Source organism: Phaethon lepturus, unplaced genomic scaffold (genome assembly GCF_000687285.1).
Source record: "Phaethon lepturus isolate BGI_N335 unplaced genomic scaffold, ASM68728v1 scaffold17159, whole genome shotgun sequence".
Taxonomy (NCBI): domain Eukaryota; kingdom Metazoa; phylum Chordata; class Aves; order Phaethontiformes; family Phaethontidae; genus Phaethon; species Phaethon lepturus.
Window position 1 is genome coordinate 14275 of NW_010564332.1, and position 24252 is coordinate 38526.

The following is a 24252-nucleotide window of genomic DNA, read 5'->3' on the forward strand; positions in this document are numbered from 1 at the left end:
AAACTTTCTTAAATTAGCCTGCAGGTACCTTCTTGTCAGTACCTCCTTTTCATTTGTAAGATCCCTTCTTTTTTTCATTAGGATTTAAGTCACTTAACGTCATGTGGATGCCTACAAAGCTCCTCTTTCCGGTGCTTGGTGCTTGCTTACTTCGATGTTTGCTTGCAGGACAAAACTCGTGCTTAGGCTTGGATTTAGTTTACCCATCTTTTGTCGCAGTCAAAAAAAAAAAAAAATTTTTCTTCTGAGTAGTGGGGAAGGACTGTTTTCTCCCTGTCCGCATTTCACAGGAAATACCAAATTTCTATTTGATGACTTATATTTTCCTTTTAAACTCAGCAGTGGTTGGCTGTGTTGAGGAATAGGGAGGCACATAATGATGATAAACCTTGTAAGAGTGTGTGTCCCAAATGTGAATCTGTATTGGATTTAGTAATCGGTAACAAATCTGAACTGAATCCTGTTCTAGTTTTTGCTGATCTGGCATAAACAGTTTCCTGTGGAAGTATCTTGCACTTGTAGTTACTAATTAGTAACTTTTCAATGCATTGTTAATTTTTTGAAGCTGTTAGTAAAGAATTTCAATTTGAACCTTTTCAATTTGAACTTCATATTTGTTTCTACTGAGTATAAGAATACAATGATTAAGACAGAAAATAAAGCGATACAAAATTAAATTAGACCTTACTAGGGTATTTGGGAGTGGTTGTTAGTTCAGCAGATTGTAATAATGACAGTTTGTGTTCTTGATTTAAATCTTTCTTTCTGCCAGTTCTAAAGAACCTGTTTCAGATCATGTGGAATAACTAAATATTGTTGTTGACTTCCCCTCCAGAACTTCTTCAGAAAACATGCACCGAGTGAGACCGGCCCTCATGGAATAAGTGCCGAGGTGATGGACACATATGTTAAGAGCTGTGGTAAGTTACAGTCTTAGAGGTGGTAACTTCGTATCTGAAGTATAAAGGACGGGGTAGGTGAGGTATTAAGACATTTCAGTTTAGATGACTGCAGATAGATGACAACAAGATATGCATGTACTTGCTGTCAGAATCCCTGTGAAAATGATAGTTTTGAGCCTGACATGTCATATGCAATTCCTTTCCTCAGCCCTCTTTTTGTTCTCCTTAAAAGAGACTACAAGCTAAATACACTTTGCTTTCTAGCAATAATCTTAACCTCTGCCCCTCCCACATCATGCGTTGGATAATTCAGGGAGATGTAAAGTATTTATACAGTAATAAATCATCTGTATTTGAGCTAGGAAATTTTAAAACATCTGGTTTTTTGGGGTATTGAGGCTACATTTAGCTTCTTGTTCCATTTGGATGACAAGAAAAAGTGGTAGTGTAGTTCTTGTTCAGTAAACTGATGGCAAGGTTAAAATGACACATTTGCTGTCCAGTAAATTAAAAGCAACTTTATTCTAAAAAACAACAACAAAAAAACCCCAACAACAACAAAAAAAAATGGAATTTGCTTGTTGCTCCACAGTATCTTCTCTTTCTGATCGTACAGTCTTTAGAACTGTTTCAGACTGTTCTGGTTAGTGGGTCAAAGTAAGCATTAACACAGTTCATGTTTGTTCTAATTTATTTGTCACTGCCTGGCTTACTGCTTAGCTTGTGAATTCTGCTGGCGTATACATTCACATTCATATCAGTGTCTAATGCTTGTTTACAGTTGTCTTAAAATATCTTAAGTTCAAAATGTGTACATTCATTTTGCTCAAAATATTTCATCTTCCTTTGAAGTACCTTGCTCACAATCTTGAATGGATTTAGGCTTTTAGTGTTAGGCATGTAACTGCATAGAAAGAAATTCTAGGCGGTACTGAATGAACTTCAGAGTTTTAATGTATTAATTCAAATGTTCTTCACAGAGATGATAATCTTGTTTATTCTTCACCAGCACCACCTCTGCTCCTAGTCTTTCTGGTATATTTATTAGTTGTGAACAAGAACCAAGATCATGTCATATGCTGCTGTTAATTGTGTGGAACGTTTTGCTCTCCAGGAAAGATACTTACATTGATGTTGACTATTTACTTGTTACAGCTGGTTACTGTGTAATTACTTACATCCTTGGAGTTGGAGATAGACATCTGGATAATCTTTTGCTAACAAAAACAGGTAATTCTTTTTAGCAGTATAATTTTATAACAGTATTTGTTAAATTTCTAATGTGTTGGTACTGTTTTGCTCCATTTTCCTTTTGAGTATAACCCACTGAGTATTGTAGATGAGAATATATTTTTAAATGTAAACTTCTATTGTCTCATCTAAAGTAATATTTGATCCAGTGAATCAAAGTTTAGGTTTAACTGATTAGTAGTGTGAAGTGGCAGCTGAAGAATAAGAAAACAGGTAGATAAATTGCTCTTTAAACACATTAGTAGGCAAGATATAATGTGTATCTGGTATGTGATATGGGATTTTGATGTCAGTTTAAGAGCCATTTATACATCTGTAGGTAATGGAAGTCTAACTTCACCTAAACACAGACATGTGTTTAAACACCAGGGTTTTTGTTTAATTTTCAGCTGGCTTGTTCTACTGTCACTTTTTTTTACACTGAAAACTGGACCTGTAAGTTGTTTTTTGTTTAACACAAGAATTTTCTTGAGGGGTGCTACTTTTTTTGAAAAAGGTATGGATGTAGTATACAGTAAAATTTGACTGCCTTTACCTAAGACCGAGAAGCACTTCACTGTTATCTTAAATTTGGCTAAAATCATAATTACCTTTTTTTTTTTTCAGAACTTTTGGTCCAAAGATGAAAAATAGGGATGCATTAAAAAATATTTGTAAAGTGACTCCAACCCCAAGTATCCCGACTGTTCTTATCAAACCATTTTTCATTAAATTCTTACATTCCTGTTTCGTAGCTTTTTTTTAACGTGCTATCAGAAAGCAAATTCAAGATCTACTAATTAGATGCCAGTTGTATTTTAATAATTGTCAAATAATTCTGGGTTCTTATGTATACTATTCCAAATAACAGTAGATGTTTAGACAAGTATTGTCAGTAGTCATACAGAATTAGGTATAATTTTGATGACTTCATTGAGGTGTTCATGCGAATTCCCGTCTCAGATTTCACATTCTTTTAAACAAAGTGGTTCTGTGAGCTTTCTAAGAAATTTTTCTAAGGAATTTACATGATGCATCTTCTATTCCCTATAATTCTTGTGTTGGTGATGAAACCAATCCATTGTACAGCAAAAATCCAAGTGTTTCATAATCAGACTAGCTGAGCTGGCTGGACCATTCAGCTCCTGTTGAGATTTTTTTTTTATTTTTAAGTCTTCTCTGAAAACAAAGAAGGAAATAGACTCTTTAGTGTCCTGCTCATTACCAATTTAAGCTAGGGAAGAGAAAGTAGTAGAAGTTACTGTTTATACATCCTTCAGTTTGCAGCAAAACACATGTATCTTGAAAGTTCAAAATAGCAGATATATATTTTGGTTCTCCCTAACTTGTTTCAACTTTTTTAATGTTATTTTTTTGTTGCCATCTGTATGGATTAATAGTTCACAGACAGAGTAAATAATTCTAGTGATTCTAAATAAATAGATTTCTCTAGTAGAGGAAATGAAAGATTTGAAAATTAAGGTACTTCAACTATGACAATCAATGCCTTGGGGTGGAGAGAAATTAAAATGTTTTAGTTGAAAATGAGTTCTACAAAGTTTTTAACAAACAAAAACATTTATTTTAGGGGGAATTTAGTTGGGGTTTTTTGTTCATGTTTGTTTTTTCTTTGTTTTTTGCTTGTTTGTTTTTGAACTACAGCTTCCCATAGGAGTTCTGATGCCTTGGATACCTTCATTATGTAATAATGAAGAGTTAGGAATTGTGGTTGTGTTTATAATAGTGAAACACTTACTGAATGGGAAACCTGTAAATTAAAAATGTTACTTGGGCAGAAGAGACACATCCATGTGGAAGGTGTGTTAGCTTACAGATGAGACTGAAGCATATATTACTTCGAATCAGCACGCTCTGTATGAAAGAGTAGAAAATTAACCATTGGGCCTTGGTTAGGGTAAAAGGTCTTGCACTAAGCACATGGGGGAGCAACTAAAGCCAAGTGTATTTTTCCTTATCTGCTTGGAAATGTACATATGGGCATTTAAAAATTTGTCTTTAGAGGTCTCTTATCATTTGTCTAAGGTGATGGGTATGAATCTTCCTGTAGCAGGCACTGCTTGCATGCTCAGAGCAGTAGTATTTAGTGTTTTCATTTGGGATCAAGTGCATCTTACCTGTCTGTGTTAAAAAGAAACAGCACAATGGCTGTTTGGCTTAGCGGAAGAATTTGGGCAGTACAGCAGAGGGCAGCGCACATCCACGGTACATTCTGAGCCTGAAATTGTTTTCAGTCTGCTGCCTATGCTCTGTCACATACCGAGAGAGGTTTTTTGAGCTATCATGAGAAATTCTTACGTTCCAAATACAACAAAGACTTGCTATAAACGCTTGTTTCTTGCTACTGAGAATCCCTTAGACTTGTTAGGAAAAGCTAATCTCATTCTTCTCTTGAAGAATGGAAGCTGTAAGTAACTTTCTTCAAAATTATATGACATATATGCATCCTTTCTGGATGATACTTATTTAATGAATTAAAGCTTTCCAATAGGATAAAGAATGCTGAGTACCAGCTGTGGGTTCACATATTTTCTTGGATTTATATGGCAATATATGGCATTACATTTTCATCTCTACACGTTAGTTTGGTGGATGCAGCCACATCTGTGTTGGACTCCTTGCAATAGAACTGTTGCATCATCTCCTAACATACAGATGTCTGTACTTATAATAGATATGGTATAATTTAAATGTTAAGCAATAGATACTGAAGTTCATAAAACCAATTTTTTTCCCACTCGGTGTTAGAAGATGGGGGGGTTGTGCTATAGGATGAGAATGTTTATCTGGGTGAAATAATTTCTGCTGTCTTTCATGACTGTTTTATGCCTCCAATTCTAGAAGTAGGGTAACTTTTATTTTAAGTAGACTTAAACAAGAAATCTAGACTTCTAGATTTTTAAATGCTCTACCGTTATACTTCAAGGGCAGCTGTAGATGTTTGTTTGGAGAGAGATATAGGGAACCGTCAGTCAAAACATCCCCATCTATCAGTAATGTTAAAAATTACAAGAATGCTTGCATCGGTTTCACAAATGTGCCTTAACTTGTAATCTGAATGTCACATTATAAAGTCAATATTGTGCTACAGGAATATTTATTTTCTCTGAGAACTTTCTACTTCTGCTGGAGGTGAAATATATTATCAATTGCTGTATGTTCTAATTCCTTGTTTGCAGATCTATAACAGCAGATATTACTGTGACTTGTAAATAACAAGACACTGTTGTGCAGCTGAATACCCAGCATTAAGTAACATCAGTGCCTTGTTGCAGGATTACAGACTGATGTATGTATTAATGCCGGTATCTGACTTACCAGCTAATATGCCCTTTGTTGCCTTGGAAGGAAGAGCTGGATGGTTGTGAAGCTGGATTGTGATATACCAGATGTAGCATGTTCAGTTAACTTTCATGTAATAATGCGTTATGCTTCACATGTGTTTCACTTCTGTCTTGTCTTCCCTTGAAAGTACTTTCTTCTGCGTTTGTTGTACTCTCTGGTTTTGATGGTGGAGTTGGGATCTAGCTACTGATGCAACACCCAGATATGCACGTCTTAATGTTAGAGAAGCCTTCTAAAGTCTTAAGACTGGACTTACAGTCCTCATTAGATCTTTGATAGTGTTTCAGCTATGATAGACAAGTGAAATCTGTCCCATTTGAGATATCTTAATAACTTCAGCTTGCTTTATAGACAGCCAAAGGTTTCACAAAGGTCCTGTCATACTTGCAGGCTATGTGTAGATATTTTTAGGCTATCCTGAGACATTCAGATGGCATTCAAGAGTAGCACCGCATGTGTGTGTCTGAGCAACTAATTCTCACCCTAGTGACTGACCAACTTAATCTTTCAATAACCTTTACAGACCTACATGTAAATTCAAGTTCCCATTATAGGTTCCCTAAATACAGCTGTTGGTATGCTAAAACATTTTCTCTTACAGGTATCTTGAACGGTATTTCTTATTTAACAATGAATACTGACTTTTTTTTTTTCTCATAATATGCCTGCATGGAGTGTATTTTGAGAATGGACAGCTTGAGGTGTGAGGGGAGGAAAATTAAAATGCTTAGCACAAGCTGGGCCCTTATCCATTATCATCAACAGCGATAAAACTTTACCTCCAGCTGTTGCTGCATACTGATTTTAAAGTCTGTATCCTGAATAAGTCCTTAACAATTCATACTACTTTCTTAGGTTTTTGTGTAGTCTTAGAAAAGTTATAACATGTAGCTGATGAAAATTATCACAATAAATTAGGCATTCTGATTTTTTCCTCATGGCAGTGCTCTGTTAGCAAAGGAGAAATTTTGATGGTAACGTCAGAATTTGTTGAGAAAGCCAGGAAACCACTCCATCCATCCCATGCATGCACACAATTTCATCAGAGGAATTTTTATGCCATTGCTTCAAATTTAAAATAGGAATTCAGTTTAAATAGTCATTAATTTGTAATTTTTTTTATACGAGCCATGTTAAAATAATAGTGGCAGTTTCAGTTTAGAGAAAACACATTGAAATTCAGAGCTTGGGGTTTTTTGTATTTTGGTTTGGGTTTTTTTCCCCTCTTCCCTAAAGTTGGGAACAGCTAAGTTCAGAATAACTTGTGAGGCTTTCTTACCTATTAAAAGGCAATTGCCACCAGACTAATTTTATTTTAGTAATTGCTTTGCCTTCCACATTTCATTTAAGGATCTCTGAGTTCTGTGCAGGTTTTCAATAGCTTTTCCTAACAGTCCTCTGGTGAAATAGAACGATTGCTGTGCTGTTATATGGGAACTTTCTCCTGCACTAAAAACTAGGCATTAGCAGTAAAAGTGGTGGACAAATCAGCCTCTCTGGCTGCAGTAAGATGTTGTTGGCTATTGCACCAATTTTTAATCTCCGTAAGTCCATGCTTCACTTAACCAAAGATCACTTTGCTCTCAAGGCTGAAAGGAACTCAGATGGATTTTCAAATCCCTCATGGTCTGACTTCTAGTCAGGGAAAGTTTCTATGTTTGATGCCCTTTCCTTGAAGTTTCCAAGGTTCTGTCCTCTTTATTCCATATGTTAGCAAACCAGGTGTTCAGTAAAAAATGCAGGCAACCTCATAAAATGAAAAAAAAAAAAAAACCAAACACAAAACCAAAACAAAAACCAAAAAACAAACAAAAAAACCCCACAAACCAAAAGAAAACACCCCAAAAACTTAAAACTACAAAACAGTATCAGCTTTTAGGTTTTGAAGGAAATATTTTTGTGTGTGCATGCTGCATTATTGCATATTCCTGGAAACATCTCATCTTCTTCCAGTCAGTAAATGCCTTGTGAATTGCTATTTCTACAGTAAAATAGCTTAAACGGGGAGTGGGGAGTGATTATTAGGGCAGTATTTTTTAAGGTGAGAGACTCTACTTGAAGGCTTTCCAGAAAAGATTTTTCCTGCTTCCTGAAAGAGTGCTAATGTCATCTTTTAGCCTTTGATGAGTGAGTCACTTTCAACATCAGAAATGTTTGTCCAAAGCTGTGTATCTTGAACTATGTGTAGGTGCCTACATATAGTCCTGCTCCTAGCCTCGAAGCAGGGCACGGAGTTGTGCATATTTGTCTGTGGTCTTGAGGTGTTCACTGAATTCTTACGTTTTGTTTTCTCAGATGCCTAAAATGCCCCATTTTTATAAGGAACTCAAATTTCTAAATATACATCTAAAGGTTTTGTCTAATATTACAAATTGAAGGCCTTTATATCTAATCCTACAAGAACAAAAGCGGCTCAGAGGATGAAATCTGTTTCACTTGTTGTCTTAAGTAATTTCTCTTTTAGTTTAAAACATGACTCAAAGAAAAAACCCTCACCCATATGATTTAGCAGTCTTTCAGGAACAATAATAAACCAAAACTAGAACTCCAGTTTTGTCTTTAATTTATAAGGATGTCTAATAATTAAGAGCCCTTTAAATTAAGATGTAATAAATCTGAAGAAGATGGATTAGAAGCTGAACTAAAAACATGATGGTCTAAGAGATCAAAGTGTATTATGGCACTGACACTGTATATTGAAGAAGGGAAATGTAATTGTTTTATAAAACATGGAAGTTCAAAACCTTTAGGAAAAACTGGTGTTACACAAAGTTCACAAGCAGTCTGATTTACTGGGAGGACAGATGATAATTGTATATAAATACGACACTATGGGTATGAATACTCATAGTGAGGGTGATGGAGCACTGGCACAGGTTACCCAGAGAGGTCATGGGGTCTCCACCGTTGGAGATACTCAGAAACTGTCTGGACATGATCCTATGCAAGGCAGCTAGCTCTAGGTGGCCCTGCTTGACCAGAAGGTTGGACCAGATGTCCTTCAGAGATCCCTTCCAACCTCAACCATTCTGTGATTCTGTGAAATAAAGGTTTGAAAGAGTAGTCTTCCAAAATCAGTTGAGAAGATAGGCTTCTTATCAACTAGTTTACATAACTTTCAGGAACTTCAAATACAAATGGAACAAATTGTGTGACACTCCAGAACTAAGAATCTCACTCAACACCTGCCCAAATAAGATGATGATTCTCCTGTAGACTTTTTCAGCTGCGATTAGTAGACAAGGTTTTTAAGTATTGTCATACCTGAGGCTGACAAATTTCAACTGAGTGGTGTTTTGAGGATCTGTGCTCTTGAAGAAAAAAAAAATATTTAAGTTGACAAAGAAAAAACATTCCTAAGTTGTTACAGGCAGTTTTTCCCTCCATTGTTACAGACGCATATCAGGAGTGATGACTATGTTAGGTGACAATATGCTATTCACAGTGTAAGTCAGTTCTCACAGAATATAAATTCTGAGTACATTTTCTGTCCTCTTAAAATTATATCTTCAGTACAGTCGTTTCCAGATCAAAGGGATATTTTTGTTTGAAGTTTATATGATCTACAACAGTTGCTTTACATAGAGCTGGATTGTTCAACTTCCTATTTTTATCCTGCTTTTTCAGAAAATTTAGTATGTTGAGGCACTGCACCTTGTCATATAGGCACCAGAAACTTTCTTCAGCCTTGTTGTTATAATAGGGCTTATACTGAGTGATAGTCTAATGATCACATTCATTAATGTCGTGAAAATGGGATGTTCAGTGTTATACCCTGATATGAATTTCACTTGGGGTGATCACTTCAGATACTTGCAACCTTTTATCTTAGTATTTAAAAGATTTCAAATTATCATGTTTATTAACTTGAAAAATTTATTATTTATTAACAAAATAATAATGTAAGCTCCTCCTAATTTTCAGTATTATACATACAAGCGATTTCATTTGTCTAAAGCAAGCTTGTTCTCCAGTTGTTGCAATTGTAGTTAAGTCCTCGAGGAGAATATAAGTCAGGCTTCGCTGTAGAAAGCTCTAAAACTGCGATACTCCCTCAGGCTGGCTGCTTGGTTTTACTGGTGTAGTGGCTTCAGGCAAGCACCAAGAGGAGCCTTCTGTCCATATTCCATAATACGGTATGCTGCTTTAATTGATCTTGGAGGAGCAGCACAAATGAAAATTAGTTCAGTCTGTGTTTAATACATGGATTTGAAAAACATTAAATATATTTAATGTATTAAAATTAAAGGTTTTAACATACATTTTGAGTCAGCTTAAAAACCTGCTGAATTTTGAAGTACACCTGGGGAAGCTATAATGTTGATGCAGAATGGCCTTATCTTACACTTTCTTTTATAGGTCATTTCTAAAAATGAGTAAGTAAACTATCTAATAAATTTATACGACTATATATATATCAGTCAACTATTAAAATGTTTTTTTATGTTTTAGATGCATCTTTATTACCAATTTAAATTATTAATTATCGTCTCTTATTCCCTATCTCCAGAGCAAACTAAAAAAAAAAAGATTTAATTACTGCCACAAGAGTTACTATTTTATTCAAAATATTGTCTCTTGACTCTTCAAGGTGGGAGGTTTTAATAAGTAAACAGAAAACCGACCCCACAAACTTTTTAATTAAATGTTTTTTGTAACTTAATGGTGCAGCATGTGTATATATCAAAGTGCCTACTTCAGAAACTTAGTGTACAAAAACAAGCTCCTTGTAACTTTATTACATATAACTTACGTTACTCAAATGTAACTCCTGTAACAGCTTAAAAAAAACTGTTGAAGGAAGGGGATATTTTAGCAGAATTAGGTATGCAAAATGTAATGGTTGTGGCATTTATCAACTAACGAATACTTTGCCTGCTTATTAAGCATCCTTGCGATCTCCATTAGAAAATGGGCTGTGATGTAATTTGTTTCTTGGGCTCGAGAAGAGTGCTTATGATGGATCTCGAGCAGCCTTCTCTGATACTAGACCATTATTATTCAATGAAATGGTCAAAGAGGAGTGATTGACTGAAAAATACTGCTGTTCCATAGTTTCAAGAGTGCTGAGCACCTAAGCTTATGAAAATACTAAAATGAATACAGGTGCTGCAGGTTAAAATACCCTTTGGCAAAAAGATCTCTGTCCATAATGCTGTTCAGTTTCGTAATTCTGAAGTAAGACTGTGTATGATCTGTGCTGTCTGTGACTGTCTAGCTAATAATCATGCTAATAATTTTCTACCTTCTTGTTTAAAAGATCTTCCATCTTGTAGACAAGACTGTATGATCTGTGCTGTCTGTGACTGTCTAGCTAATAATCATGCTAATAATTTTCTACCTTCTTGTTTAAAAGATCTTCCATCTTGTAGACATGTTTCATTCTCCTCTATAAATTAGTCATATAAGACTTAACTTTATTAATGTCATTGGGTAGCTTTGCTTTGGATGCAAAACTTAACTTATGAAACGGTTCAAACACACATCACCCTTTTGTACTTCTTAATTTACTTCCTGATTCCTCATTACCGCAGAGTTCAGGAAGATGATTTCTGTCTGTCCTAAGGAAACCACTTAACAGATTTCATATGTTATTATTTTTTAAATTTTTTATGTAAATGTTTCTTGGTATATCTGAATTCTTACTGTCTTTCTGTAATGCAGCTCTGGTATGGCCCAAAGCATTGTATAAATTATGCATTTTGAACTGAAAATTTGTGTGCAGAACACTTTGAAAAAAATTTTTTTTTTTTTGCTTTATGTGGTCAATATTTTCCACTTAAGAGGTGAGTCGAGAATGTTCCTCAAAACTGGCTTCCTAAGAATTATGAATTGTACTATTTTGATTTCTGTTGACAACATTTTTGTTTGTGTATTTATATAATATTTAATCTTCAGATTATCTAAATGTTTTAGTAGAATTTTTTGAAGTTGCTGGTGTTTTGGTTGTTCATTTTGCCGCCTATTGCATCTCACATACAGTTCAGTACTATTAAAAGGAAGTATGGTGAATAATCTCTAGTAAAGGTCTGAGCAACATTGTAAACAATATAGCTGCATACAAGCTCTTGATAGGAAGGGAAGTTGCCTTGAGCATTTGAAATGAGATATATGTAAGTTTTTTGTCAAGTTAATGCTGCAGAAACATTTTAAATGTAGTCAGTTGATCTGAGAAGGGAAAGGTAGTGATAAAATGATGCAACTCTTGCATTTTAGTGCTGAAAAAGTGTAAGACAAACTTTGGCACATTTGAAATACAGTTTCAGGTAGAATTGTAGTGATGGTTCTTCAATGTATTTGAAAACTGTTGATAAATTTTAACGTTGCTTAATGAACTTTGAAACAGCTTTGAATTCTTCTTTGGAATTTAGTGGCTTCAAAAGGTCTTAGGACCGTGAGTCTTATTTTCCCCTTGGTAAACTTAACGTATAGCTAAAATAACATATTTGATACAACAGCAACCAAATGGGATAATAAAAGCAATGCAATGTGTGTATTAATATCTTAATTTGCTCACAAAGTCTAAAGAAGGCATAAAGAATTAGTAGTATCTGTTATATAACTGTGCATTTATTGTCTACTGACCAGTTTCAACATTGATTCAGTCTTTGTGAATATACTGCGTATGTTTAAAAAAAAAAATAACAGGAAAAAACTCATCTTGTTTATTATCTTGTACTCTTAAATTTGAAATCAACTTTCCTTTTTTAAACCCGTAATTTCAGATTGGCAGCTGAAGATCTAAAATACACAGTTATGAGTCTTGCAAAAACCAGTGGATTGTATTTTTTTTGAGAGCTGCTTAGCCTCTTCTAGAGATTGCACTTAGAGATTCTGCGCCCCACCCCCCCTCCAAGTTTTGCATCAAGATTTGATGCTATGTGAAGTTAAGGAATTATGTTTTCCTTTCTTTCTTACATTCCTTCTTCCACAGGTAAACTATTTCACATTGACTTTGGTTATATTTTGGGTCGGGACCCTAAGCCTCTACCTCCCCCAATGAAGCTCAATAAGGAGATGGTGGAAGGTATGGGAGGCACGCAGAGTGAACAGTACCAAGAGTTCCGTAAGCAGTGCTACACAGCCTTTCTCCATCTCCGCAGGTAACAATACTATTTTGATGCTAAAGTTTATTAGAACCACCATAAAGCAGGAAGAGGAGTACATGAATCAGAGAAAATATTTCTGTTAAAAATGCAAAACTTGTTTCAAGTCTGAACATAGACACAGGAACTTGTACAAAACAAAGGAATGAAAACATCGCAGCATTCGTGTAACGTAGAGCTTGAATGTAATTATCCTTCAAGTTAAGGCCCCTAGTTTTGCTTTTTTAATAACCTAAATAGCTTTTTCATCACTCTGGGGTATTAAATTGTATCTTGCTTTTTGGATATGTTTTTGCCCTTAAGCAACATTTTCTTTGATTGTTGATGATCAAGTAACTCCTTTTCACTCTAAGTCATTACTCATTTGCTGCTTTCTCCTCACCAGTTTAGATTAGTGATGATCACATTCTTTGGCTTGAAGATGGCATACATAAGCTTAGTTGGGCTCAGGTCCTGTGGGACGAAAACTAACTACTTGTAGTGAAAATCACGTATGTTAGCAGTTTCTGTAGATACCTGGAACTGTGACAGCTAAAACTTCTTTAGACTGTATTTATTTACTGACCAACAGATCTCTCCTTTAGACTTGGAATCAGCTTCATTCTTTTGCAGTGACCATATCGCTTAACCATCAACTTTCTGAGCCAAGTAGCTCAGCTTTGTTCTGTGTGAACAGAACACAAGTAAGCGCTTTTGGTCCATCCAGTGATTAATTTAATACATCTTCCATAGAGATGAGAGAATTTCACTTTGGTATCAAGATTTCGTAATGTAAACCTCCAAAGGTGTGGAAAAAATTTATTAATATAAAAAACATATATGAAAAGTACATGTAGTATGAAAAGTAGATGTGGTCAATGATCTGAAATAAAAATGCCGCAGGTAGTTCTCTCCTTGTTAAAAGGAGAAAGAGTAAGGAGTTGGTTTATGAACTGACATTGTTAATGGGTTAAAAGCAAATCACCAGCATGAAAAAAAACAGCGGCATGTTATCAGGAAACAATATTCATGACTTCAGAAAACAATCAGGGAGGCTAATGTATATTCCATGTTCTAAATTTTGCTTAAAACTGTTTTGTAATACTCTGTTCCTTGTTTGTGAAATACTTGTGTTGTTTTTATTGTTTAGGCCTAGCTGTTTCAATGGAAAGGTCTGTTGTGTCAGCGAAGGATTATCCATTGCATTAATTTATGTAATGATTTGCTACAGATACCATCATTAAGTGTGGAATGTAGCAGTAATTTAGGTATAAAACTAAACTGTAAATCAAGATGGTTTCATGTTTAATGTCAGGGATTGTAGTTGTAATTTTAGTCTATCCAATATTTGTTCAGTTTAATAGGAAAGCATTTTTAAATGGTTCTGGATAAATATCTTTAAGGCTTTCAACAAAGATAGAAATACTGCTATTACTGTAACTACTACATTAAGTAGCTAGAACTACAAATGATTAAGTTTATTTGCTTATTGAAAAAAAGAATAATTCTAGGTGGAATGGCTTAGCTCTAACAGTTCTGCCTGTTGACACAAACCCATTTACAGATTCTGGCCAAGTAGCATGACCTCATAACCTCTGATTGCCAAGACTAAATGCAAACTCTGTCATCTCCATCAATTTGGATCTTATCCTTTCTTCTTTATTTCCCTGGGGTATACACAGTTCTCTACGTATTTCAAGTGCTGTATCTCAGTGTTTTAGGATTCCTGGTAGTATGGGTGTTGCACAGTGAAAACAAATAAAAACAGTTTAAAACTTGTAAGTGGAAAATTCATTTTGTACATGGGTTTAGGCTGGAAGCAGTTTGGCTTACGATCATTAGTGTGCAGTTTGTTGGGTTTGTTTGTTTTTTTTTCAGAGGGTGAAGGAGATGCTTTCCACTTTTTTGAACAAGAATGATCCATTGTGTGTTTGTCAGTAGTGCTATAATGAAGGAGCAGCCTCTGAGTTCTGAATGTGCTGCAAGGCAAATTGTGGCTGGCAGCAGAACTTGCATCCTCACTTGGGCTGTAGCAGTCTTTTTACACCTTCATTATACCCATTGAGCCTGTTAAAAAGATGTTCAAGTCTTGTTACGTGTCAGCATTTCCCTTCCCCTGTGAATTCCCAGTTTACAAATCCCCAGCAGGATCCAGCAGAGAAGAATCCAGCATCAGCATTTGAGAGCTTTTCCCAGAGTGAGGTTCTAGATTGTATTATTCCTTCCCAAATAAGGGTTTGCCCTGCGTTAGTTTGATACTTGGTTGGAGTTAGTGGGCATAGGTAGGGACAAAGGAGTAGGAGGTAACTAGAGACAGAAGCTGTAATTTGAGCTGAGATTTGCACTGTGTGGATGGGGATATCCAGCTGGCTGGACCAGTGTTTTTTCCCATTTTCTTTTCACAGATCACAGAATCGTTAAGGTTGGAAAAGACCTTTAAGATCATCAAGTCCAACCATCAACCCAATCCATCAAATCAATGGTGTGGTGGACAGAGGAGGCCATATAGATCTGAACGAAAAAAAAAAGAAAAGGCAAACTATAGGCAACAAGTGGAAAGCTATGATGGCCCTTGGGAAGTGCTGATTCTTTGGAAAGGTTGTAGCTGGGCAGTGCAGGGTCTCTGTGTTTTTAGCACTTCATGTTCAAGCTGTAAGTTTAATCAACCTCCAGTGCAGCTGAGTGCTCGTTTATTTTGTAAATTAATTTGTACAGGTCTTTGAGGAAAACAAAGAATGCATTTATGTGAGAAGGATTCAAGGTCAGGTTTAGGTGCTTTAATTGATGCTCCTTAAACCTAGAAAAACTGAGCTGCTAGTTCGTTCTGGCTATGGATGTAGGTCAGCCATTCCAGAGGCCTTTGTAACACAGATGTCAAAGATGAGCGATATGACTTGCCTGATAAAGGTACTTGTCTGTTTTTTACAGAACAAATTACTAAGGTTTTTCAGCAAAATGTCTAGGGTTAGGATGAATTTGGGCTGTCAGTTGACCAGTTGTGAACACCTTGGCATATTTGCCAAGGATGTTGCCTATGGGAAGCATGACAGCCAACTGTCTATAAAGTAGGAAGCTCTTACCTCTCCTGTCGAAGTCCCAGGTTTTGAATAAATTTTCTAAAAACCTGTGAAATGTGACAAGGATCCTAGAGGCAGCTAACAAATTTACGTGATAAGCTCTGTTTCATCCTTAGACCACTATATAATTGGTTACTAAGTTAAAGGAATGTTGGGATGAGGGGCAGAGGAAAGACCTGCAGATAGTATGGTGAACAGCTCTTTCCTGATTTTTGTCTCTTCCTACCGCATACCACCCCCAAAATTACCTTTTCTTGAATTTTTTTTTTTAAATTAGGTTCTTCAGATGATCTTATGCTTTTACTATAAGCACCAAGAGCCAAAAGACTTCATTGTAGGGAACAGAACCAGCTCTTACCTGGCATCTAGCAATGATGCCTAGACCTTTAAAACCTCTTTTACAAACGTCTGCCACTTGAATGACCCCAGTAACCTGTAGTGCTCATAAGCTCTTACCCTCTGTGTGGTTCAAGAGCAAAAGGCACTCTGAGACTCTGGACTCCTAGGTCAGTTCAAAGGGAGAACTACCAATGGAAGCTACCAGTGATCTAGGAAGAGACTTAAGAGAATGTAGCTGTAAGCTTTAAGTATGTTTAAAGTAAGAGTTGCTTGTTTCAGGCAAGTAGAAAAAGTTTTTGTTAAAACCTGTGGTGTCTTGTCCTGGCACCAAAGCAACTTGTCTGCCAGATTTCTTACCCAGAGCTAAAACAAAAGGTAGTGTAGCTTTTCTTTCTTTCTTTCTACCTTTTAATCTGTGAAAAAAAATACTTTCCTGATTTCAGTCCCTCCCCCCCAGGAAAGTGATGCAGAACAGCTGAAACAAATCAGACACAAAACATTTCTGCCCAAACAGTTTATTTTAAATGTTTGTGTTATAAAGGGTTAAAACTTAGATGGAATTATGGTTTTCTAGAGAGATTTTTGTTGAGCAGTATTTACTTTATAAAATATGGCTATGAAGCAGTCCTTTTGTGTAGTTAAAATACTTTGTACTCCTTGCAATTGTCAGCTTATATATATTCAGCAGCTTGCTAATAAACAAGTTTTGCTGTTAAGAATTCATTTTCTATCATCTATGAAGCTCCTAGTGCTCTTAGCAAAATAATATTTCAGATTTTGAAATCAGTTATGCACTTTGTTTCTGAAAGGGGACAGGATCTCTTTACCAGAGGAAGGGAAGTTTCAGCTTATGTTGAACAGCTTGAAAATTATCCTTTCATAAAGCAACTTGCAGCTAATTTCCTGCAAGGGCAAAATGGTATTCTTTAAAAGATTTGTGAGTACTTCCAACACCATGTTAAAACTGAAAACTATACTCTGTCTTGTCTTTTATAATGGTTATAAGTGACATTTGCACTTCATAAGTGTAGCATGCTTACCAATGTTATTGCAGCTTAACTGAACAACTGCAGACTTTGTTCTGATTAAATCACTTATGTTCAACTTGTTATGGCAAAGCCCTTGCAACAACTTGAAAAATGATTTCTTGTAATTGTGAAGACTTCAGCTGTTTGAATGCTAATTTACATAGTGCTGCTGTATTACTGATATCCTTTTTAATAAAAAATAACCTTTGAATCAATATTCCAGCATATGTTTGTCCTACTAGAGGTAGAAGACGGTATTAAATTTTACAATATTTGGAATCGTAGTTTATATTTTATGTGTATCTGAATAAATGTTCTGACAATTTTTATAAAATCACAACAAAAAAACAGAGCAGTCTCTTCAGTTTTGGTAGTTTGAGACAGCGTGAGGGTTAAACTTACCTGATATCAGCAGTGAATCTTATGTTTTTAACATAAATATTTTCAACTACGCTGTTATGAATGTATTTCATCTGAAGAAGCATTTTGAGTTCACACTAAAATGATGATGAGTTCTTAATTTAAGTTGTTAACAAAATGTCTTTTGTGCAATTTACAAAGTGTTTTACCTAATCTGCTCTTCTGCTTAGGTATTCCAACTTGATCTTGAACTTATTTTCCCTCATGGTGGATGCCAACATTCCAGATATTGCTCTTGAACCTGACAAGACTGTAAAAAAGGTAACTGGAAAGCTTTCCTTGTCTTTCAATAGCCTAAGTCATCATGTCATGAAATTTTCAATCACTTGTGGTGACTGACTTGTAAGTGGTGACCTGAAAATACTTGCTCCTGTTTTGTAAGTCCTGAGTGATTTCTGGAATCGTTGAAGTTAAAGATAGGAGAATATACTTTTGAGATCACTTAGTACATGTGCCCATAAATACAGAATTGCTCTTTATCATCCATGCAGTAGTGCAGAGTCTGCTCTAGCACCCTGTTCCAAGTGGTATTTTAGCATTCTGCTAAATCCAGAATGTAATCTGTAAAGACTTACAGTAATCCCACCATATGAAATTTTTGATAAGTGAAGCAGTCAACACTGACTATACTGTGGAAGATTCTGTCTTGTCTAGAATCCTGCAAGTCATGGATGGTCTTATAAAACCAGTTTACTGGTAGGTATAAACCCAGTCTATTAAACATATGAAACCAGTAGACTGGTGTATCTTCATCATCATGAAACTTTTGTTTACTGTGAAAACAAACTCTTCTGTGAAATGTGTCCAATAATTCTAATTTTGTCCCTTTGCACCAGCCTGAATCATTCTTCTCCATTTGATGTTTCAGCAACAACTGACACTAAAATATACTGGATGAATATTCATCTGTCTTTCATTACACATAAATTTTAGGCAATTGTCTGTTTTTTTATAACCTGATTTACAATGAGGGACTGTCTGCTCCACAAAAGACTGTGGAGCCTGTGTATCCAATGGAGATCAGTTCAGTGTAATTTTTATTCGAGCAGTGGATTTTCTCTAACATAGCCTGTTCTTCAGTGTTTTCAGTAAGCTATGAAAAATGAGGTTCAGAATCTTTAAATTAATGTTTCACGTTCTATTACAAAGACCTTAAAAAAAACTAAACTGTGACTTGAACCAAATCTTTCCTTTTGCCTGTGAGAATCCGAGCATTTCTGTTCAGAGTTTCTTGGTTTCAAATTGATACAAAGAGTTCATGTAGCTATTCAGAAAGACTGGGATAGCCAGAAGTGCTGTGTTTTGTGGTAAAGATGACAACTCTCCCTCCACTTCATTGTTTTTTTGGTTTGTTTTTTTTTTTTTTTTGAGAAACTGACAGCTAATGCTTTTTCTATATGAATATTTGAACCTCGCTTCTGTCCCTAAACGCCCTGCAAAGATTGAATAAGTTACTCATGTAAGAACATGGGAGATAGAGGCTTAAAGCAGAAAACCAAAATGGTTCAATACCTACCAAGTTGTAGATGATGGGAGTAACTGCATTTTTGTAGAGACCTTCTTTTGAAGGAAGAGACCTTTCTAACAGTATGCTTGCAGCACATGTCTATGAATTTCATCTTTCTAAAAATTACATGTTTTGTCCTGGCTACCTATTAGAAAAATGGAAAGATGTACTTTTTTTTTTTTTTACTTCAGTGATACAGTAAGGATGGGAAAACCTTTTAGACTGCAAAGTCTACAAATAGATACACAGTAAATCCTGGGAAAAATTGAAGTATGTATCTACAGGTAGTGCAGGGGCTAATTTTGAAAAGTTTGTCATTGACTGAGATAGTCACAAGAGATCAAACTGATGGTTTCATTGAATTCCAGAAGTGTTGGTTCTTTCATGTTTGCAGCAATAAGTTTGAGACTGGCTACATATTTTAATCTTACTAATCTTTGTCCAGCATTCAGTGTTGCTTTACATGATAGTGTTCACTCTGGCCTCCAGTGCTGTCACATGAGCTCTGACATTTTTTAATCAAACGAAGTCTCCCAGTGGTCCCTGCCAATTAAGATGTAATATTCTTGTTTCTTATTAGTATCTTGGCATTGCATTTTATGGTTGTAAACTCTGTAGAAGCACTGTCCAAGGATATATTGTTTTCTGTGATTAATGATAATAGGAAGTTAGATTCTGTGAAATATTTGCGAAGGATTGTTCTGACTTAGCACCATTTGAGTATTTTACACACTTCCAAAACTCTCTTACTTTATCTAAATTTCCCATATAGTTTTCTCAAAATAACAAATCAAGATACAGAATTAAAAGCCAACAAGTCTTTTCTACAGCTGCTAAGTATGTTACAGTTTACTGATGTATAGTAGTTAAAAATCAAGATTATGTAAAGCCTGATTTACATAAGCATAAAGCATGGAAGGAAGCAAAATCTAAAAAGTTCTAAGAGCTGTGAATTAGATCAATGTGGTTACTTCTGAATTCCCTTACGAAGTACAAATAATAGTGTCATCTTTGTGTTAAAAGAACGTACGTTTATTTGGTGTATGACAGTTCACTGTTAGATCAAATGCAGCAATTAGTTATTGGGATACTGAGCTCTGACCATGGTGCAGCTTGGTGAACTGCAACTTTTACCCTCACGATGTGTTCAAGTCTGACTATTCACAGAGGCTTTAAAACGTGAGAAGATCTAGAACTGAACCAGTAAGGCAAGTTATTTCTCATAAGGAATGCAAATCACTTTCACGTATTCAGATTTTTTGAGAGGAAAGGATTTTACTTTCCCAAGTTCTGTAAGTTCATTTACAGTGTGCTTGTTACTTTAAAAACAAAACCAAACCCACACAGTAAGGTTTTACCAGAAAGATAACCAAATTGTTTAGCTTGTTCATAAATGTTTCCTTTGTAATTCATAGACTCCTCAACCCTCCCCATTACTTCATATAAATTCTCTTTTTTTCTGGCAGCTCTGCAGTTTTCAACTCCTGTTAAGTTTTCAGGTTTGGTCCTTCTGGTTCAAAAACTGTCCTTTGAATATACTCCTGGAATTTATGCAAAAATAATACATCATAATGAGTTCTCTAACGAGTAGGTGAACAGAGGACCCTTCCATAAAACAGTTGTTGGCGTTACGATCTACTGGATGCTTTACAACTATGTTCAAAGCTGCTGTGACAGTAATTGTATTCTTTTGTTCTCAATTTTTGGTTTTTACTTTTTTGCTTTAAAAAAACAGCTAGCAAATCAGCTGTAAATGGGCTAGGATCAGAATAATCTTAACCCATTATAGAATGGTGAATAGGCGATTGTTTTGTGGTTGTTTGATTTTTTTTAAACAATGTCTTAGAAAATTTGTTTTGGATATTGTGTCCTTAGCCGGTCTCAAATAAGTTATAAGCTTTGTTAATACTAATAAAAAAAGGAACAAGGTGTCTTGCATCTCTTGAGCTGAGTGTCAAGTTTCTTCAGTCATTTAACAAGATAATACTGTACCTTGTTGTAGGAAAATTGAATAAATGCTTTCAGCATCTCAATTGATTATTTTTTTTTTCTTAAAGCTTTAAACAAAAAATCCATATATATTTCAACAGAGTCAAATTAGCTGAAGATCCATTTTGGACTGACCTGTAAAATTAAATTACCTTTGATGTGTGAGTCCAGTCAATAACCATTTCAACCGTGATACCACTCTTGTGGAAGACAAAGGTGGAGATGTACAAATGTTTTTGTATCTAAAAAGGTATCCTGCTTAATAGGGTAGGTGGAAGTTCATAGCCAGCATTTTCCTTATTGGTGCTGTAGTTATACTAATTTTCTGTTTTGTAGAGCCCTCATTTTTGCTTTAGGGGGCTGGTGAGCCAGCGAGGCTCTGGTCTCGCGGCTGAAGTCAAGTCACTGAGGTAACAAGATAAAGGTAATCTTATCTAAATTTGGTGATAAATCAGAATACTAGTTTGATTAAACTACAAGGAAATTTGTATAGTCAGAAAAAAAAAGATTTTTTTTCTTTTTAAAGAACGGAATGCTTACTGAAGGGAGTATTATGCTTCAGTTATTTTGGTGAACAATTCGTTTGGTAGAAATCCTGGAATTTTTCACTACGTGCAGCTATACTGCTGTTACTAAGTAGGCATGAATTATTCTGAAGACTATTTCTAAAGAAAGATTTTTTTTTTTTTGAATGGCCACAGTTTCTCATTACACTGTTAGGTGGTAGCTCAGGTTCCAGTCTAATCTTTAGCTTCACAAAGTGACATAATGCATCCTCACTTCTGGTAGGCAGGGAGGTGCTTTATGTTGCAGGAAATATCTGTCTGCTGGTGAAAAATACAGTAAGATGTGAAAACATACTAGCAAGTAAAGCCATCTCTGGAAATATTTTTGGTGTTGCCCTTTTCTAAACTTCCAGAAAGTAATCTACCAAGTTTTTAGAGCCAGAAGAAGGGTTTAATTTTTGTAATCATATATATATTTTAAATAAAAATAACATTTGCATACACCATATGATAACGATGGCTGGAGTAAAATAAACTGAAATAGAATAAAGAACACTACTGTCATTTTGTATGGCTTGATTTCTTGTGCTCTTTTGTCACTTCCTGTGATATGTCCGTGTATTATAACAGGATGCTCATTACTTAGACTGAAAATATGGTTGGAAGTCAGCAATCCTGGGACTTTGTTTCCTGATTTGTCCAAACAGAACAAAGTAAGATCATAAAAGAAAGTATTATGTGGAACATGTCCTCTTCAGTCAGGCATTGGATGCTTTGAATTCTGAGGAGTTTTGGGGTTTTTTTTAAGAATTTCAGACTGGTAGGTTAAATGAGAATTTTTAAAAAAATCTGAGTGCAGAAAGCACTCTCAAGGAGTATCATTACTAACCTGAGGAACAAAAGGGAAGGCAAGATCTTGAGAGTTGGAGACTGGTTTTGCCAAAATATGTATCTACCTTCCAGTAAAACATGACATCTCAAGGAGTTAACTGACAGGATGTAATATAATCAAGCTTGAAACCTAAATGAAAGCATGTTGTCTGGGTATTGTTTCTGTCCAATAGTTGTGAAATGTCTTGGGAGAAATATGTATTGAGTCAAGGCAAAATTGAAACAGCAGCTTGTGTCATGTACAACTTATTTTACAATAACTATAGATTACACCTGTTTGACATGGTTTATGGCACAGGATGGTGTAAGCAGAGCTGGGCGCTCTGTTCCTGTCATCTGTGAAGGTACTTTCACGTTCTTCTCTACACAAACTAATTTTACTTATCGGAGAAAGATGACAATGTGGATATTTTCTTCCTGTTAACTTAAAAAGAACCAGAAACTCCCAATGACTTCAACTGGAGATGCTGATTTAGAGCATACCAAAATTTGACAGTATCTTCTTGCTTGCTTTGCATAACAGTTGTTTTTGTAAATTAAATCAGTCCTGACTTTAATGATGCATTTTCACACCTAAAGTTGGACTGAAAATGAGTTAGTTGGCATTGGCCTGAAAACAAAAAAAACCTCTGTTTGTAGTTTCACAACTATTCTCTGAGAGTGTATGGAAAACTTGATTTTTGAACTAGCTATGCAGTTTCAGCATGCATACCCAGTGTCACTAGATGAACTGGCTAGTACCTTTCAGTTGTGAGAAAAACTTGTTTTAGTGACTCACTTCCTTCGCTCCAGTTTCGATCACTATTTTTCCCCATAAAAGAACCCAGAAAAGAGTGATTACCAACTGCACAAAGTTGTCCCCATCCTGAAAACCATAGGAACCCCCTTCAAATTCCTGGTTCTTTGTTTAATGGTAAAATGTTTGTCAATTTTTGACCAAGAAAAAGTAGCTGCAGAGCTTGAAATTAGTTGTCTCTTTGATCCTTTAGTGTCCTTTTGTCTTCTCTGTACCATTTATAAAGAAAACTCAGTCTAGTGTGCTTAATTAACCTTACGGTTCATGACACCATCTCCTACAGCCACCCTCTCATTTAGGCTTTTCTGTAAACCTGTTTTGGCTCAGAAAACTTCACAAAATGAAATTAAATTGAAAAGTAGCAGAAGGTTCTCCCCAGTTTGCGTCTCCCTTTCTCTGCCTTCTAAGGTAGCCTTTACATTTTACACTCTGCTTATTCTTTTCCACTTACCAGTTTTCACGAAATGAGCTGGGACTGAAATCTCCTTATGTTGACTTCTCAATGCATAACTGATAATAAAATCAAGATTTCCCCATATGACACCTTTTTCTGCCAGTGCTACTTGCTTTTGTTATTTCCAGTACATCACCAACACTAACTGCTAATTGCTGGGCTTTTTTAAATTAGCCAGTGCTATAAATTTAAGTAGTAATGACTAAAATCTGGAGTCAATTATACAGCCAATTTTGCATAAGGAAGAGGTAGACCATCACTCTTCAGATGTAGCTAATGTATTCAGCATTGTCACCTCCTAACAAAAAAAGCTTTTGATTTTTCTATAGGAAAGCCAGATGGCTCCTCTCTGTCCATCATAGCAAATTTGACCTTTAAATTAGAAAACATCAGGGACCAGTGATTCATTGGCACAGAAAGAACTCGGCAGGCGTTAAAGGACAGTGTCTTAATTGACTGAGCTGTGTTTCAGATGCCCATTGATTAAAGAAGGTGCTGCAAAGATGCTGCAACTGTTTCACGTACAGGCGAGGTTATTGTGAATGTGGACTCCAATGCCGGCTTCCAGCAAGCAGCAGGTAACTGCTGGTTGTGAAAGTAGCCCCATTCCGTTTTGGTAGCGCCTTTGGGTATAGACAGGAAAAGTCTATGTTCAAACCGTTCAG

At 35.6% G+C, this 24252-nt stretch overlaps 1 protein-coding gene across 1 annotated transcript in view; it reads left to right on the forward strand.

Moving 5' to 3' along the window:
• Positions 1-24252, forward strand: part of PIK3C3 (phosphatidylinositol 3-kinase, catalytic subunit type 3) — a gene marked incomplete at its 5' end in the record, with an annotated part of 46520 nt that overhangs the window by 13824 nt on the left and 8444 nt on the right. Inside the window, 4 exons of the mRNA XM_010294856.1 lie at positions 836-920; positions 2058-2132; positions 12430-12598; positions 17615-17705. Of these exons, the coding sequence (XP_010293158.1) occupies positions 836-920; positions 2058-2132; positions 12430-12598; positions 17615-17705 (420 nt within the window). The remainder of the gene's footprint in view (positions 1-835; positions 921-2057; positions 2133-12429; positions 12599-17614; positions 17706-24252) is intronic.